The sequence below is a fragment of the Pseudophryne corroboree genome, chromosome 2, assembly GCF_028390025.1.
Source record: "Pseudophryne corroboree isolate aPseCor3 chromosome 2, aPseCor3.hap2, whole genome shotgun sequence".
NCBI lineage: Eukaryota > Metazoa > Chordata > Amphibia > Anura > Myobatrachidae > Pseudophryne > Pseudophryne corroboree.
In genome coordinates this window covers 888373513-888390967 of record NC_086445.1, presented here as the reverse complement: position 1 = coordinate 888390967, position 17455 = coordinate 888373513, and the positions used below count along the sequence as shown (strand labels likewise).

General features: G+C 45.5%; 1 protein-coding gene across 2 annotated transcripts in view; it reads left to right on the top strand.

Moving 5' to 3' along the window:
* PIMREG (PICALM interacting mitotic regulator) overlaps nucleotides 1-17455 on the top strand; it is a 55544-nt gene that overhangs the window by 25312 nt on the left and 12777 nt on the right. Inside the window, exons 3-5 of one of the 2 annotated variants that reach the window (XM_063956004.1) lie at nucleotides 10552-10889; nucleotides 12541-12636; nucleotides 14140-14186. In XM_063956004.1, the coding sequence (XP_063812074.1) occupies nucleotides 10552-10889; nucleotides 12541-12636; nucleotides 14140-14170 (465 nt within the window). In that variant the 3' untranslated portion in view covers nucleotides 14171-14186. Of the gene's footprint in view, nucleotides 1-10551; nucleotides 10890-12540; nucleotides 12637-14139; nucleotides 14187-17455 lie in introns of those variants that run through there. The other variant, XM_063956003.1, reaches the window with a different exon arrangement.

Genomic DNA, 17455 nt, shown 5'->3' with positions numbered 1-17455 from the left:
CACTGGCTCCTCCCCCTATGACCCTCCTCCAAGCCTCAGTTAGATCTTTGTGCCCGAACGAGAAGGGTGCACACTAGGGGCTCTCCTGAGGTTCTTAGTGAAAGTTTTAGTTTAGGTTTTTTATTTTCAGTGAGACCTGCTGGCAACAGGCTCACTGCATCGAGGGACTAAGGGGAGAAGAAGCGAACTCACCTGCGTGCAGAGTGGATTGGGCTTCTTAGGCTACTGGACATTAGCTCCAGAGGGACGATCACAGGCCCAGCCTGAATGGGTCCCAGAGCCGCGCCGCCGGCCCCCTTACAGAGCCAGAAGGCAGAAGAGGTCCGGAAAATCGGCGGCAGAAGACGTCCTGTCTTCAACAAGGTAGCGCACAGCACTGCAGCTGTGCGCCATTGCTCTCAGCACACTTCACACTCCGGTCACTGAGGGTGCAGGGCGCTGGGGGGGGGGCGCCCTGAGACGCAATAATAAACACCTTGGATGTCAAAAAATGCATCACATATAGCTCCTGGGCTATATGGATGCATTTAACCCCTGCCAAAATACATAGAAAAATGGGAGATAGGCTCCGCCCCCTTATCGGCGGCCTTATCTCTGCACACTGGCGCCATTTTCCCTCACAACTCCGTTGGAGGGAAGCTCCCTGTCTCTCCCCTGCAGTCACTACACTACAGAAAGGGTTAAAAAAGAGAGGGGGGGCACTAATTACGCGCAGTATTAAAGATACAGCAGCTATAAGGGGAAAAACACTTATATAAGGTTATCCCTGTATATATATATAGCGCTCTGGTGTGTGCTGGCAAACTCTCCCTCTGTCTCCCCAAAGGGCTAGTGGGGTCCTGTCCTCTATCAGAGCATTCCCTGTGTGTGTGCTGTATGTCGGTACATTTGTGTCGACATGTATGAGGAGAAAAATGATGTGGAGACGGAGCAGATTGCCTGTAATAGTGATGTCACCCCCTAGGGGGTCGACACCTGAGTGGATGAACTGTTGGAAGGAATTACGTGACAGTGTCAGCTCTGTATAAAAGACAGTGGTTGACATGAGACAGCCGGCTACTCAGCTTGTGCCTGTCCAGACGTCTCATAGGCCGTCAGGGGCTCTAAAGCGCCCGTTACCTCAGATGGCAGATATAGACGCCGACACGGATACTGACTCCAGTGTCGACGGTGAAGAGACAAATGTGACTTCCAGTAGGGCCACATGATTGAGGCAATGAAAAATGTTTTTACACATTTCTGATAATACGAGTACCACCAAAAAGGGGTATTATGTTCGGTGAGGAAAAACTACCTGTAGTTTTCCTGAATCTGAGAAATTAAATGAGGTGTGTGATGATGCGTGGTTTTCCCCCGATAACAACTGATAATTTCTAAAATGTTATTGGCATTATATCCTTTCCCGCCAGAGGTTAGGGTGCGTTGGGAAACACCCCCTAGGGTGGATAAAGCGCTCACACGCTTGTAAGGGCTCTACCCTCTCCTGAGATGGCCGCCCTTAAGGATCCTGCTGATAGAAAGCAGGAGGGTATCCTAAAATGTATTTACACACATACTGGTGTTATACTGCGACCAGCAATCGCCTCAGCCTGGTTGTGCAGTGCTGGGTTGGCGTGGTCGGATTCCCTGACTGAAAATATTGATACCCTAGATAGGGACAGTATATTTTTGCCTATAGAGCATTTAAAAGATGCATTTCTATATATGCGTGATGCACAGCGGAATATTTGCCGACTGGCATCAAGTCAAAGTGCGTTGTCCATTTCTACCAGTAGAGGGTTATGGACACGTCAGTGGTCAGGTGATGCGTATTCCAAACGGCATTTGGAAGTATTGCCTTATTAAAGGGAGGAGTTATTTGGGGTCGGTCTTTCAGACCTGGTGGCCACGGCAACAGCTGGGAAATCCACGTTTGTACCCCAGGTCGCCTCTCAACATGAGAAGACGCCGTATTATCAGGCGCAGTCTTTTCGTGGACAAGCGGGCAAAAGATTCCTCATTTCTGCCCCGTGACAGAGGGAGAGGAAAAAGGCTGCAGAAATCAGCCAGTTCCCAGGAACAGAAACCCTCTCCCGCCTCTGCCAAGCCCTCAGTATGACGCTGGGGCTTTACAAGCAGAATCAGGCACGGTGGGGGGCCCGTCTCAATGAATTTCAGCGCGCAGTGGGCTCACTCTCAAGTAGACCCCTGGATCCTTCAGGTGATATCTCAGGGGTACAAATTAGAATTCGAGAAGTCTCCCCCTCGCCGTTTCCTAAAGTCGGCTTTACCGATGTCTCCTTCTGACAGGGAGACTGTTTTGGAAGCCATTCACAAGCTGTATTCCCAGCAGGTGATAACAAGGTACCCCTCCTGCAACAGGGAACGGGGTATTATTCCTCACTGTTGTGGTACCGAAGCCGGACGGCTCGGTGAGACCGATTCTAAATCTAAAATCTTTGAACACTTACATACAGAGGTTCAAATTCAAGATTGAGTCACTCAGAGCAGTGATTGCGAACCTGGAAGAAGGGGACTACATGATGTCTCGGGACATCAAGGATGCTTACCTTCATGTCAAAATTTACCCTTCTCATCAAGGGTACCTCAGGTTTATGGTACAGAACTGTCACTATCAGTTCAGACGCTGCCGTATGGATGGTCCACGGCACCACGGGTCTTAACCAAGGTAATGGCCGAAATGATGATATTCCTTCGAAGGAAGGGAATTTTTGTTATCCTTTAATTGGACGATTCCCTGATAAGGGTAAGATCCAGGGAACAGTTGGAGGTCGGTGTAGCACTATTTCAGGTAGTGTTGCGGCAGCACGATTGGATTCTCAATATTCCAAAATCGCAGCTGGTTCCGACGACTTGTCTTCTGTTCCTAGGGATGATCCTGGACACAGTCCAGAAAAAGGCTTTTCTCCCGGAGGAGAAAGCCAGGGAGTTATCCGAGCTAGTCAGGAACCTCCTAAAACCGAGCCAAGTCTCAGTGCATCAATGCACAAGGGTTCTGGGTAAAATGGTGGCTTCCTAAGAAGCAATCCCATTCGGCAGATTCCACGCAAGAACTTTCCAGTGGGACCTGCTGGACAAATTGTCCGGGTCGCATCTTCAGATGCATCAGCGGATAACCCTGTCACCAAGGACAAGGGTGTCCCTCCTGTGGTGGTTGCAGAGTGCTCATCTTCTAGAGGGCCGCAGATTCGGCATTCAGGACTGGGTCCTGGTGACCACGGATGCCAGCCTGCGAGGCTGGGGAGCAGTCACACAGGGAAGGAATATCCAGGGCTTATGGTCAAGTCTGGAGACATCACTTCACATAAATATCCTGAAGCTAAGGGCCATTTACAATGCTCTAAGCTTAGCAAGTCCTCTGCTTCAAGGTCAGCCAGTGTTGATCCAGTCGGACAACATCACGGCAGTCACCCACGTAAACAGACAGGGTGGCACAAGAAGCAGGAGGGCAATGGCAGAAGCTGCAAGGATTCTTCGCTGGGCGGAAAATCATGTGATAGCACTGTCAGCAGTATTCATTCCGGGAGTGGACAACTGGGAAGCAGACTTCCTCAGCACGACCTCCACCCGGGAGAGTGGGGACTTCACCCAGAAGTCTTCCACATGATTATAAACCGTTGGGAAAAACTCGACAGGTATTGCGCCAGGTCAAGGGACCCTCAGGCAATAGCTGTAGACGTTCTGGTAACACCGTGGGTGTACCAGTCAGTGTATGTGTTCCCTCCTCTGCCTCTCATACCCAAGGTACTGAGATTGATAAGATGGAGAGGAGTAAGCACTATATTCGTGGCTCCGGATTGGCCAAGAAGGACTTGGTAACCGGAACTTCAAGAGATGCTCACGGAGGATCCGTGGCCTCTACCTCTAAGAAGGGACCTGCTCCAGCAAGGACCCTGTCTGTTCCAAGTCTTACCACGGCTGCGTTTGACGGCATGGCGGTTGAACGCCGGATCCTGAAAAGGCATTCCGGATGAAGTCATCCCTATCCTGATCAAAGCCAGGAAGGATGTAACCGCAAAACATTATCACCGCATTTGGCGAAAATATGTTGCGTGGTCCGAGGCCAGTAAGGCCCGACGGAGGAAATTCAACTGGGTCGTTTCCTACATTTCCTGCAAACAGGAGTGTCTATGGGCCTGAAATTGGGGTCCATTAAGGTTAAAATTTCGGCCCTGTCAATTTTCTTCCAAAAAGAACTAACTTCAGTCCCTGAAGTTCAGACGTATGTAAATGGGGTACTGCATATACAGCCTCCTTTTGTGCCTTCAGTGGCACTTTGGGATCTCAATGTAGGTTTTGGGTTCCAAAAGTCACATTGGTTTGAACCACTTAAATCTGTGGAGTTAAAATATCTCACATGGAAAGTGGTCATGCTGTTGGCCCTGGCCTGGGCCAGGCGCGTGTCGGAATTGGCGGCTTTATCCTGTAAAAGCCCTTATCTGATTTTCCATTCGGACAGGGCGGAATTGAGGACTCGTCCTCAGTTTCTCCCTAAGGTGGTTTCAGCGTTTCACCTGAACCAACCTATTGTGGTGCCTGCGGCTACTAGGGACTTGGAGGACTCCAAGTTGCTAGACGTTGTCAGGGCCCTGAAAATATATGTTTCCAGGACGGCTGGAGTCAGGAAAACTGACTCGCTGTTTATCCTGTATGCACCCAACAAGCTGGGTGCTCCTGCTTCTAAGCAGACTATTGCTCGTTGGATTTGTAGTACAATTCAGCTTGCACATTCGGTGGCAGGCCTGCCACAGCCAAAAATCTGTAAATGCCCACTCCACAAGGAAGGTGGGCTCATCTTGGGCGGCTGCCCGAGGGGTCTCGGCTTTACAACTTTGCCGAGCAGCTACTTGGTCAGGAGCAAATACGTTTGTAAAATTCTACAAAATTGATACCCTGGCTGAGGAGGACCTGGAGTTCTCTCATTTGGTGCTGCAGAGTCATCCGCACTCTCCCGCCCGTTTGGGAGCTTTGGTATAATCCCCATGGTCCTTACGGAGTCCCCAGCATCCACTTAGGACGTTAGAGAAAATAAGAATTTACTTACCGATAATTCTATTTCTCGTAGTCCGTAGTGGATGCTGGGCGCCCATCCCAAGTGCGGATTTTCTGCAATACTGGTACATAGTTATTGTTACCAAAAAATCGGGTTATTGCTGTAGTGAGCCATCTTTTCTAGAGGCTCCTCTGTTATCATGCTGTTAACTGGGTTCAGATCACAAGTTGTACGGTGTGATTGGTGTGGCTGGTATGAGTCTTACCCGGGATTCAAGATCCTTCCTTATTGTGTACGCTCGTCCGGGCACAGTATCCTAACTGAGGCTTGGAGGAGGGTCATAGGGGGAGGAGCCAGTGCACACCAGATAGTCCTAAAGCTTTCTTTAGATGTGCCCAGTCTCCTGCGGAGCCGCTATTCCCCATGGTCCTTACGGAGTCCCCAGCATCCACTACGGACTACGAGAAATAGAATTATCGGTAAGTAAATTCTTATTATCCACTGACGCTGAAAAAGCGTTTGACAGAATAGATTGGGGCTTTCTGGCCGGAGTGCTGCGGCACATGGGTTTGGGTCCAATCTGCTTGCATCGCATCTTGGCTCTCTATACCTCCCCTTCGGCCAGAATCGTGATTAACGGTTCCCTGTCGGGGTCGTTCGCTATTAATAATGGAACTCGGCAGGGCTGCCCTCTGTCCCCCATGATTTTTATTTTCTGCATGGAGGCCCTAGCTAGGTCTATTAGGTTGAACCCCGACATTTCTGGGATCAGGCTTCAGGATACTGACTATAAGCTTGCCCTCTTCGCTGATGACCTACTGGCTATAGTCACGAATCCTGTTGTTTCCTTGCCTAATCTGATGGCCGAGTTCAAGCTCTTTGGCGAGCTCTCTAACTTTAAAATCATTTATTCGAAATCTGTGGCCCTGAACCTTACTGCCCCGCCTGCCATGGTATATGGAACCTCGCCTGAAGTTCTCCACGATGGTCCGGCAGAGGGGTAGGGGCGGCCTCCGTCTGCCAGATATCCGTGGTTATTATCAGGCCTGCCACCTCCAACGGATTCTTTGGTGGTCCAGAGCCGCTTCATCGAAACAGTGGGTGCAGATTGAGAGCCTATCGTCGTTGCTCCGTGGCTAATCACCCTCCCAGCCACCTCCCATCCCACTGTTGGCCCCACTTTGGCATGCTGGAAGGTGCTGAGGTAACTCCCCTCTGTGTCCTCGCCTACTTCCTCCTACATGTCTTTCTTATTTAATGAACGATTCCCCCCGGGAATGGATCCGCGGGCCTTTCAGCACTGGTTCAGCCTAGGCCTCTGTAGGGTCGGGCAGCTGGTGGACGGGGGCGGGGTTGTCTCCTTTTCGGACTTACAGGCGAAATGGCACTTGCCACCTGGGGACTTTTGGCGCTACTTACAGGTCCGGCACTTCTTGGTCTCCCAAGGTAACCTGGGAGGGAGGCCCACGGCCCTTACGCCGTTCGAGCGCCTCTGCAACGGTTCGTCACCCCCGACTCACTCTATCTCCCTGCTATATAACCTTCTCTTGGCTGACTCTAGCACAACTCTCCCATCCTATACTGAGACGTGGGACAGAGACTTCAGACGGGTGCTCGGGGATGATGTCTGGGAGAAAATATTCAAACTGGCCCATGCTTGCTCTCCTAGCACACTGGTTGTTGAGACCCAGTACAAATTGATTTCTCGATGGTACAGGTGCCCTGACATTCTTTCTAAAATGGGCCTGGGCCTCCCTGACACCTGCTGGCGTTGCTCTTCAGGCCCAGGGAACCCGCTCCACATATGATGGTCGTGTCCCTTACTCCAACCATATTGGAAGGAGGTACTTTCACTCACTGCTGACATAACGGGGGAGACGGTGCCAAAGGATCCTCTGTTTTGGCTGTTCCATTACTCGTCCAGACCTGTCTCGGGCTACAAGCACTCCCTGCTATGCCATCTCAACAACGCTGCCAAAGCGGTGATCCCTGTCCGTTGGCGCTGCTCCTCTCCTCCAACTGTTAGGGACTGGCTGAACAGGATAGATTTATACATGGACTTAGATGATATAATGACCTCCGCTGATGGAGACTACACATCCTTCAGGGACAAGTGGGCCCGCTGGATACTTTTCAAAGACTCCCCAACCTTTAGGTCCACCCTCGCTTCCTGTTCGCCCCCGTCTTCATAGACGCTTCCTTCCCTCAATGTACTGCTCTCCACTCTATGGCTAGCAGGAGGTCCGCGCATGGACCAGGTGAACTTGACTCTGTACCTGACCTGAATCTGAACCTGATTTGAGTTTGCTTCTGATGCTCCTTCTTTTCTTTCCCCTCTTCTTCTTCTTCTTCTTCTTCTTTGTTACTCTCTGTACCTCTTTTCTTTTTCTTTCCTTTTCTTCTCCACGTAGCTTTTTGTTTTTGATTAACACGACCAACATGATGTGTTTGCCTCCAAATAGTATATATCTGTGTGTTGTGTTGTTATATTACCTTGATATAGGCCTTTCTGCTAATGGCTAAGGTGGCTTAACAGTCCTCCAGTTATTTTACGACAATGTTCTCCGCCACGATTGTCTGTATGTTACTGTTTGTTACTGTAATTGGTCTTTCAATAAACACATTTTGCAGTAAATTCATTTTGTTAATGGCATTGTAAAAATTGTTGATCTTCAGTGTAGAACCCGCAGTGTAAGGAGGAGGCTGGGCATCCACAGGGCATTGAAATCTAACACTATTTCAATACACTATGGCACTTATAGTTTGTTTTTTATATATATATATATATATATATATATATATGTAACACTTTCACATCATTTTCTTTCACTCCTCACATCACTCACACATGCAGCAGCAGCTGCTCCTTGCTCTTTAACCCTTTATTTGTATCACTCTTGCGGTACCCTGAGGTTGTCTCTGGCTGGGTGGCTCTGGGGTGTCCTGCCCCCCGGACCTGAACCACTGTAGTTAGTGTAAGGGACTTGCCCAATGAGAGGCTACCTTGGCACGGTAAAAATCTCTAGCTCTGAACAGAGGAGGAGACCGCGCAGAGCGTTCTCTAACAACCACATTGTGTAATATACTCCGCACTCCCTCCTACTCTGATCAGATATGCTGTGTGTCCTCCATGCAATGAGCAGATGCCCCAAATGTGGTAGTCCACCATTCCAATCACGTTCTGAAGCTGTGCTTTATAACATTAAGCATTAGAATAAGTCACAGTGGGGGCATAGAGCTGGCGGGTATCCGTTTGGATGGTCGACCATGTTATGGTCGAATGGTCGACAGTCATTAGGTCGACATTGACATGGACACATGAAAGGTCGACATGAGTTTTTTTTTAAAAAAAAATTGTTTTGTGGAACTTTTCCATACTTTACGATCCACATGGACTACGATTGGGAACGGTAATCTGCCCGAAGCATGGCGAGCGAACGCGGTACACTAATTGGTGTTCCCCGTCACTTAACGCAAAAAAACGACACCAAAAAAAGTTTAAAAAAACCTCGTCGACCTTTCATGTTGACCATTTGTCCATGTCGACCATGCCAATGTTGACCAATAGTGGTCGACCTAATGACTGTCAACCATAACATGGTCGACCATTCATACCGGAACCGAGCTGGCGGCCACGGATCTGTATCGCCAGGGTTTATTACAGAGTTAATGTGATTTCTGCTTTAGGCTTTCACTTTATCTGCTGTTTATAAATATAAAGTGCAAAATAACTTTGGTCCCAAATCAGTGGCTGTCAGGTGCAGCGTATGGCCCAATTATGGGAACACATGGCATGCCATCCTGCTGTCAGATTAATAAACTTCTGCCTAGCAAACCCAGGAAATGGGGTCAAGAATTAGGAAACACACATTGCATGTAAAGATACCGGAGGGCGGTGAGGTACTGTACTTCTATGTGACTGGAATTGGTGCACTGGGCCATCTATCCTATCTCCTCAGAGAATGCGGACACATTGGAAGATTTAGCGCTGAGCATTCTGATATCCCTGTCACTACATAAGGACTATTGAACAGTAACACAAACCTTGGTTTCCTGCTGTCATTCTCTGAGAGCTGTGGGATAGCAAAGGACCATGATTTATTTTGCCTTTAACATCTTGTGTGCTTAAACTACTGTATATTGAAGTCTCTGCTACAAAGGACTGAGAGAGGAAGTAATCCCATAAGATGTTCATACTAGCGGTGCCTTAGCAGACCCAGAAAAGGGAACAGAAGCTGCACAAATTGCTTTCTGGACTAAAAGCAGCCAAGCAAAACCAAGCTGTGGGATTATGGGATATCTCCGAAACTTTTACACAGGGATGAGAGCAATGAAGTTCTCGCTAATAAAAAGAAAAGTTGTAATGCACGGCACTGCATAATCTTAGCATTCTGACAGTCTAAGATCTCAGTAATGCCATGGTCTACTGCTACTGTAGTGATTGCACATAGGAACACTTCTATTGAAAGCATACACACACACACCAAGTAATATGGAGGCAAGGCAAGAAGATGTGTGCTTATGAGACTTGCTACTGCGATCTAGTTTAAGCATTTCTTGCGTGTGCGAGCGTGAGATGGAATGTGCAAAGGTTGAAACGCCCACTTTACTTAACTGAGCACTATGCAGATCCGCCTGTTGCTGTGTGCACTCCGCCACCGATGCTTCATCGGGCCTTCATCGACTGCTCCAGTAAACTCTGTGTCTGACACAGTCAACTGTGTAACTTTCACTAAATATGGCCACTGTGGCAGCGGTACTGCGAGAGAGAACGGCACTCACGGCACTCCCACAACACAGCATCTCGAAGTGTTTAATTTTGGTTACCTCCCAGTTTCCACCCAGATTTGCAAGTCCTCCGCAGTTGTCTTCTCATATCATTAAAAGTACACAGTAAGTTTGAAGGATATTTGCGCAGTAGCAAAACATCGCCAACTGCAGAAAAATCAGCATTGCAGCCAACTGGAATTCGTTCCAGAGTCCCAAAGTAATTGAACTCTCGTAAACCAAGAATGGTAGAGACCACCATTAGACTTAGGTGTCAAGGTAATTCCAAAGTTTCCAGGACATTCAACATCCACTGGCAATTTGTAACTCCTCAATCGTTGTTTATTAATCTGCGGCAATAACGCAGAGTTTCTAACACTGTTTATCAAAACTTACTTTCACTGACATTTGTTATAAAAATATCTCTGACGCAACTGACTGATACTGGCTGGCAGCTAGAAGAGGAGTCTTACTGCCTGGTGGTTCCATACCTGACCAGCCATACCCTTAAACCATTAGTGATCATCTTCCAAATGATGTAACCAATTTACTTGATGATAATCCAATCGATTTGGACCATATTGGGCGCATCCAGCAGTAATTTCAGTGTGTGTGGCTAGAGTACATTGCAGTACGATGTAATGGGGTTCTAATCCATGTGGGGGCAAGCCTTATTGTATGTGTTTTCATTTTTTATTATTTTGTATCTTCTGTAATGCACAGAAAACTGCTTTACTTAACCAGTAAGATAGCTTGTAAACTCGTAACAACGTTTTTCTTTTGCTTTGCAGAAAATAAGGAAAACTGGGCAAAAGCCGAATCATTATTTATTGGCTTCTCCGGGTCGAATGAAAATCTCCACAAAGCAAAGTCGTACTCCCAGAAGTGGTAAAAAAACTTCCACGCCCAGAACACCGAGACGTTACCGGATGGTTGAGGATGCCAGCCCAAACACGTGTGTCACACCAAAGTCCAGAAACAGGACATCTCGCTGTACCAGAAGGACCAGCTGGGAATGGAGAAGCTTCTCTAACTCAGTAGGAAAAGAACGGGTGACCCTGAGGAGGTCTGTGAGAGCAGCTTCTCTAAACAGCCCATACTCCTCGCCTGCCACTCTCAGCAGGAGAAGGTACCTGATCCATCTAATGTGTCTGCAGATGGAAGCATGTTATCCTGTGCTGCTATGTAATGTATATAATGTAGACCTTGTGAAAGAGATTTATTATTAAGTATTTATAAAGTACCAAGTTACATAACACAGTAACAAGTGGGTCCTGCTTGTTACAGATTAAGGCTATATGATTATTGCAAACCAACTATATAAAAATTAACTAATTATTCAGTTGGAAAATATTACAATGAAGCGGAAATAAGCTGCTGCTCGAATTTGAAATATATTTAATTATAATGGACAGCGCTGCTACAATCTCTGTAATTAAGTTGTAGACGTGATAATAGGTGACATAACCACAATCTGAGTGTTCTTCTCCTGTTGCATCTATTCTTTCTATCTGCTTCTTGGAACTGAGGAGTACATTCATGAAGCAGTGAAAAGTGTGGAGAAGTGAGCCAGTGGAGAAGTTGCCCATGGCAACCAGTCGTTTGCCAAGTATAATTTTATAGGCTGCACTTTATAAATGTTACCTCAATGCTGGTTGCCATGGGCAACTTCTCCACTGGCTCACTTCTCCACTCTTTTTTCACTGCTTCATGAATAGACCCCTTAGTAAGATACTTTGTAACCTCTGTGTGTCAAACCATTTCATTAATAGCCGTGCCAAATATCCCATCAGCGGCTTTTTCTTAAAATCTGCATCTTGTTTACATCACTAATGCAACATAAGTACAATGCAAGGGTACGCTGATCGCTGGCATTTCATGTAATTCTGGGGTCTATTCATGAAGCAGTGAAAAGTGTAGGGGAGTGAGCCAGTGGAGAAGTTGCCCTTGGCAACCACTCAGCATTGAAGTAACATTTATAATTTGCATACTATACAATTGTACGAAGCAGCTGATTGGTTGCCATTGGTAACTTCTCCACAGGCTAACTTCTCCACACTTTTCACTGCTTCATGAATAGACCCCTCTGTCGTTAACCTGAGTAAGACAGCGTTCTGATGAGTGACCCACACCATGCCTTGCATCATTTATCATTATGCTTTCTCTGTGACTTTAGTAATTTTGTCGCAAAGAAATTATAATCTAGTGTGCCTGGTACACTGTAAGTGACTTTGTTTTGTGCTATGATGCGAATCAGACGCAAAATTCCGGAAGAAGTACAAATTATCTAAGCCGCATCTAGTGTCTCGTGCCCCATGGTGCAGAAATGCTAGGCAAAAGAAGAATCTGTACAGTCTTATCTCGTGTGTATGTAGAGTCACTGGATTGAGCCACAAACAAGTGAGTCTGTCCAATTTGGTCAGAAAGCCAGCCAGTCAGTGGATTGCTGCATTGTAACTCATAACTCTTAACTAATTAAAGACATTGGGGGGAATTCAGTTAGCCGTGGAAATGTACCGCTTTCGAGCAAAAAATAAACTGGCTTCAACTGAATTGCTCCCAAAAAAACATTGGGCAAAAAATTGCAATAAAGCCTGTTTATACCCGTGCATATATTTTTTGGGGTATAATTGAATCCCCCTTTATAGCCAAGAGTTGTATATAAATATGTAATTTTCATTATGTGTGCGCATTATAGAGTAGAATGTTTGTGAAATTCCGTCTTGTTCTACAAGGTTTTTTCCCCCATCCTTTTTTTTTTTTTTTTTTTTTTAATGTAGGCAATTTGACAAAGACCTTGAAACGGTCTCCACAGGAATCCGGCAGCTAAAACGCCTCTCTAGGGTATTTGACGACGCCATCTTAAAGGAAGAAAGGTAGAGTGATTTGTCTGATTTGCCCATTTGAGTCTGTCACTGACTGAAGCATAAATCTGAAATCAAAAATGCCTTATTTGGGACTCTGTGAGACGTCCACTTAAACCAGCACTTCCTTTACCATCATCAATCACCAGAGAAAAAACGTTATATAGTACTTGAACTGCTTTTACAGGGCAACTTTGTTAAAGGATAAATAAAACCTGAGAAGTAAGTTGCAAAAAATATAGAAAGGTTTTGGGAGCTTATTATAGTGTACCTGAGATACTGCTGTGCTCATGGAGACTTCTGTCAGTAACCTTGATGGTCTCTGCAGGAAGCCTCTCTGAGCCTGAAGGTACAGTACAGAGAACAAATGCTGCCACCCGGCTGTGTTTTATATACAAGTTCTGAAATCGTATAGCGCCTTTTACTTGTATATTTCATATTTGATAAATTTAGCTTTCAAATTTAACAGCCCTTCAGGCTCATTCACATATGTGATGGGACTAGTGATGAGCGGATTCGGTTTTACTCGGTTTTACTCGGTTCTCAAAACCGAATCTTATTGGCTAGCCAAAACACGTGACATCAGTGAGCCAATAAGATTCGGTTTTGAGAACCGATTAAAACCGAGTAAAACCGAATCCGCTCATCACTATGGGACACTGGGTAAAAATAAATTTTAGACACGTTTATAATGAGGTGCTTTATAAATACAACAGTGTATTATGACTGCATACCGCTAGCACAGGTTGATGGTCTTGTTGTGCTGAAATTTTAAAACGCAGTCATGGGAACGAGCCTATAAGAAACCAATCACCCTATTCATACAGTAAGAGAGATGTGCGCTCTCAGATTGGTCCTCCTGCTTCACACGCATGCACTTTTACGACCCCGCCAAAATAGATCGGTAATGCAAAGCCCCACGGGTTTGTGCTAGGAACATCAAGATGTGTACTGTAGCGTAGCAATCAGCTGTCATAGTATTGTATTTGTTTGGTAACGTATTACTGATCATATAAAGGTATTGTCAAGGTTGAAGGGAACGTCACTTATTCATTATTGGTGATCGCAGCAGTATTGCTGAAATGTCATTAATCAGCTGCTCATAGGTCAGTAATATTGATCATTAAAATAGGGAGCTTCCCCACAGCTTTCATGTATCATAATACATTGCACATAAGCAGCTGTTTCCTCACATTCATCCTCAACAAATATACTGTATCTGCAATATTTAGTGAATGACTTGTTACAGTACAGTATCAGAATGCCCTAAAGAGAGAAAACATGTACTTTACTGATGCAGCTTTATGAAAGAAGTCAGTGGTTGAAGTGGCAGTGTGGGAAATACAAATGAATAGAATGTATTAGTTTTCCAATGAACGCAGTAGGAGAATGTGAGGTAAGATATACCACCACACTTCCACCACTAGTAGAACCTATGTGATATTAGAGCTCCTGTGTATAAGAAACATAAAAGTAATTCCTGCTGACATGTATTATTGTTCCATCTATTATCAGCGACATGACAGTTTCTCTCATTGATAACTGAAGATGGTAATCGCCAGGTAACGTTCCCAAATTCTCCCAGTGTGTTCTATAAACCTGTGCATGGGCTGGATTTATATACTAACCCACAAAAATGATTCCTTCCTGCTTTAAAGATACTTACATTTAATTCCTCAAGCACTTATGAAATTTTCTCCCCTTCAACTTTATAAATATATATATATATATATATATATATATATATATATATATATATATATATATATTTTTTTTTTTTTTTTTTTTTAATGTATCTTTTGATTGTGAAATTTGCTCCTACAATGTACAGTATTGATAAGACATTGGGCATGAGGATGTCTATGTCCTATAATATCTGCTTTGTTGCATTGCATCATGAAAATCACATCCATACACTAAGATATGTCAACCAATCGGACTCCATTTCACAAAGCATTCACCTTGTTACGCATTGGGCCGCAGCATTTTGCATGTACCGTTGGCGGACTTCAGCATTAACTATTTCCTTCCTACCTTGCCAAGCATAAAAATTAAAGATCATGTCCTAATACTATTCGTTCAACAAAGTGCAAATGTCATAATACTATTCATTCAACAAAGTGCAAATGTCATAATACTATTCATTCAACAAAGTGCAAATGTCATAATACTATTCATTCAACAAAGTGCAAATGTCATAATACTATTCATTCAACAAAGTGCAAATTTATAAATACAGATTATATCTGCAGAGCTCCTGCATGTCTGGGAAATGGCCGGTACACCGCAGTTCCTTTCATCTTCAGCACTTTCTTCCCTTCAAAGTACACTCATTCAAAAGTTATGGAAACCTGAGGGCAGTGTTTAGCAGCACTTAGATGTACAACTCCTTTAAAAAAAAAGCCCTATAACCTGAGCAACATCAAAGCATTATTCAGTGTTACCATTTGGTTATATTGAGGCTACAGTCCAGCTACATCTGTGCATCTGTTTGTAAGAAGGAATAACATATGTACTAAGTAAAGGATTGTCCCACAAGGAGAAGCTTGAGAATAATAGGTTAGATTTGTTACAAATGGGCCAAGCCAGTTACTCAGGACAATACGCGGTTATTAGCCAGGTCACCTGTGTCATCAGACCCATTGTTGGGAGGTGGAAAGAATACGCAGGACCCGTCTGTAGTTTTCTCCCGGTTATACTTGGGAACAGTTTCATAGGACATATCAGCATCAAGGTTATAACCACCCCATGGGGCAGATGTAGTAACCTGGAGAAGGCATAAGGAAGTGACAAACCAGTGATAAATGCAAGGTGATAAACGCACCAGCCAATCAGCTCCTACCTGTTAATTTACATATTGGAGCAGATTGGCTGGTCGGTTTATCACCTTGCGCTTATCACTGGTTTATCACTTCCTTATGCCTTCTCCAGGTTAATACATCTGCCCCCATGAGTGCTGTGATGTTGCAGTGTGTATGGCCAGTATTATTGCTGATCCTCACTAGGTTCTGTGCCTGTCTCCGCTTCCCAATATCACAGATTTTTCTTTCCTTTCTCTCAGACAATGAAGGAGCTGTGCTGCTAATCGTCACACTGAGCAGTTCAGCTAAATGCTCTTTTGTGTATTAGAATTGGCTTTGACGTGCTCCGGTTTTTGCAAAGGCTTATTTATTTGAAGCATTGAATTATACAATATGCAAATCCTAGTGAAGCAACGTTTTACTTTAATTTGTAAAATGTCATGAATTTGAGTTTGGTATACTGTACGTTCTATTCTTAATATTAAAAGTTTATTTTTTTTAGCAGCCCATTTCTCTATCGTCCTAGTGGATGCTGGGGTTCCTGAAAGGACCATGGGGAATAGCGGCTCCGCAGGAGACAGGGCACAAAAAGTAAAGCTTTTCCAGATCAGGTGGTGTGCACTGGCTCCTCCCCCTATGACCCTCCTCCAGACTCCAGTTAGATTTTTGTGCCCGGCCGAGAAGGGTGCAATCTAGGTGGCTCTCCTAAAGAGCTGCTTAGAGAAAGTTTAGCTTAGGTTTTTTATTTTACAGTGAGTCCTGCTGGCAACAGGATCACTGCAACGAGGGACTGAGGGGAGAAGAAGTGAACTCACCTGCGTGCAGGATGGATTGGCTTCTTGGCTACTGGACATTAGCTCCAGAGGGACGATCACAGGTACAGCCTGGATGGTCACCGGAGCCGCGCCGCCGGCCCCCTTGCAGATGCTGAAGTTAGAAGAGGTCCAGAATCGGCGGCTGAAGACTCTGACAGTCTTCTAAAGGTAGCGCACAGCACTGCAGCTGTGCGCCATTTTCCTCTCAGCACACTTCACACGCTGTCACTGAGGGTGCAGGGCGCTGGGGGGGGGCGCCCTGGGAGGCAAATGTAAACCTATATACTGGCTAAAAATACCTCACATATAGCCCCCAGAGGCTATATGGAGATATTTAACCCCTGCCAAACTTCACTAAAGAGCGGGAGACGAGCCCGCCGTAAAAGGGGCGGGGCCTATCTCCTCAGCACACAGCGCCATTTTTTCTCTCACAGAAAGGCTGGAGAGAAGGCTCCCAGGCTCTCCCCTGCACTGCACTACAGAAACAGGGTTTAAACAGAGAGGGGGGACAAAAATTGGCGATATAAATATATATATAAAGATGCTATTAGGGAGAAACACTTATATAAGGTTGTCCCTATGTAATTATAGCGTTTTTTGGTGTGTGCTGGCAAACTCTCCCTCTGTCTCTCCAAAGGGCTAGTGGGGTCCTGTCCTCTGTCAGAGCATTCCAGGTGTGTGTGCTGTGTGTCGGTACGTGTGTGTCGACATGTATGAGGACGATGCTGGAGGAGGCGGAGAAATTGCCTGTAATGGTGATGTCACTCTCTAGGGAGTCGACACCGGAATGGATGGCTTATTTAGGGAATCACGTGAGAATGTCAACACGCTGCAAGGTCGGTTGACGACATGAGACGGCCGACAAACAATTAGTAACGGTCCAGGCGTCTCAGAAACACCGTCAGGGTTTTTTTTATAAAAAACGCCCATTTACCTCAGTCGGTCGACACAGACACAGACACGGACACTGAATCCAGTGTCGACGGTGAATAAACAAACGTATTCCTCATTAGGGCCACACGTTAAGGGCAATGAAGGAGCTGTTACATATTTCTGATACTACAAGTACCACAAAAAAGGGTATTATGTGGAAGTGAAAAAACTACCTGTAGTTTTTCCTGAATCAGATAAAATAAAATGAAGTGTGTGATGATGCGTGGGTTTACCCCGATAGCAAATATTGGCGTTATACCTTTTCCCGCCAGAAGTTAGGGC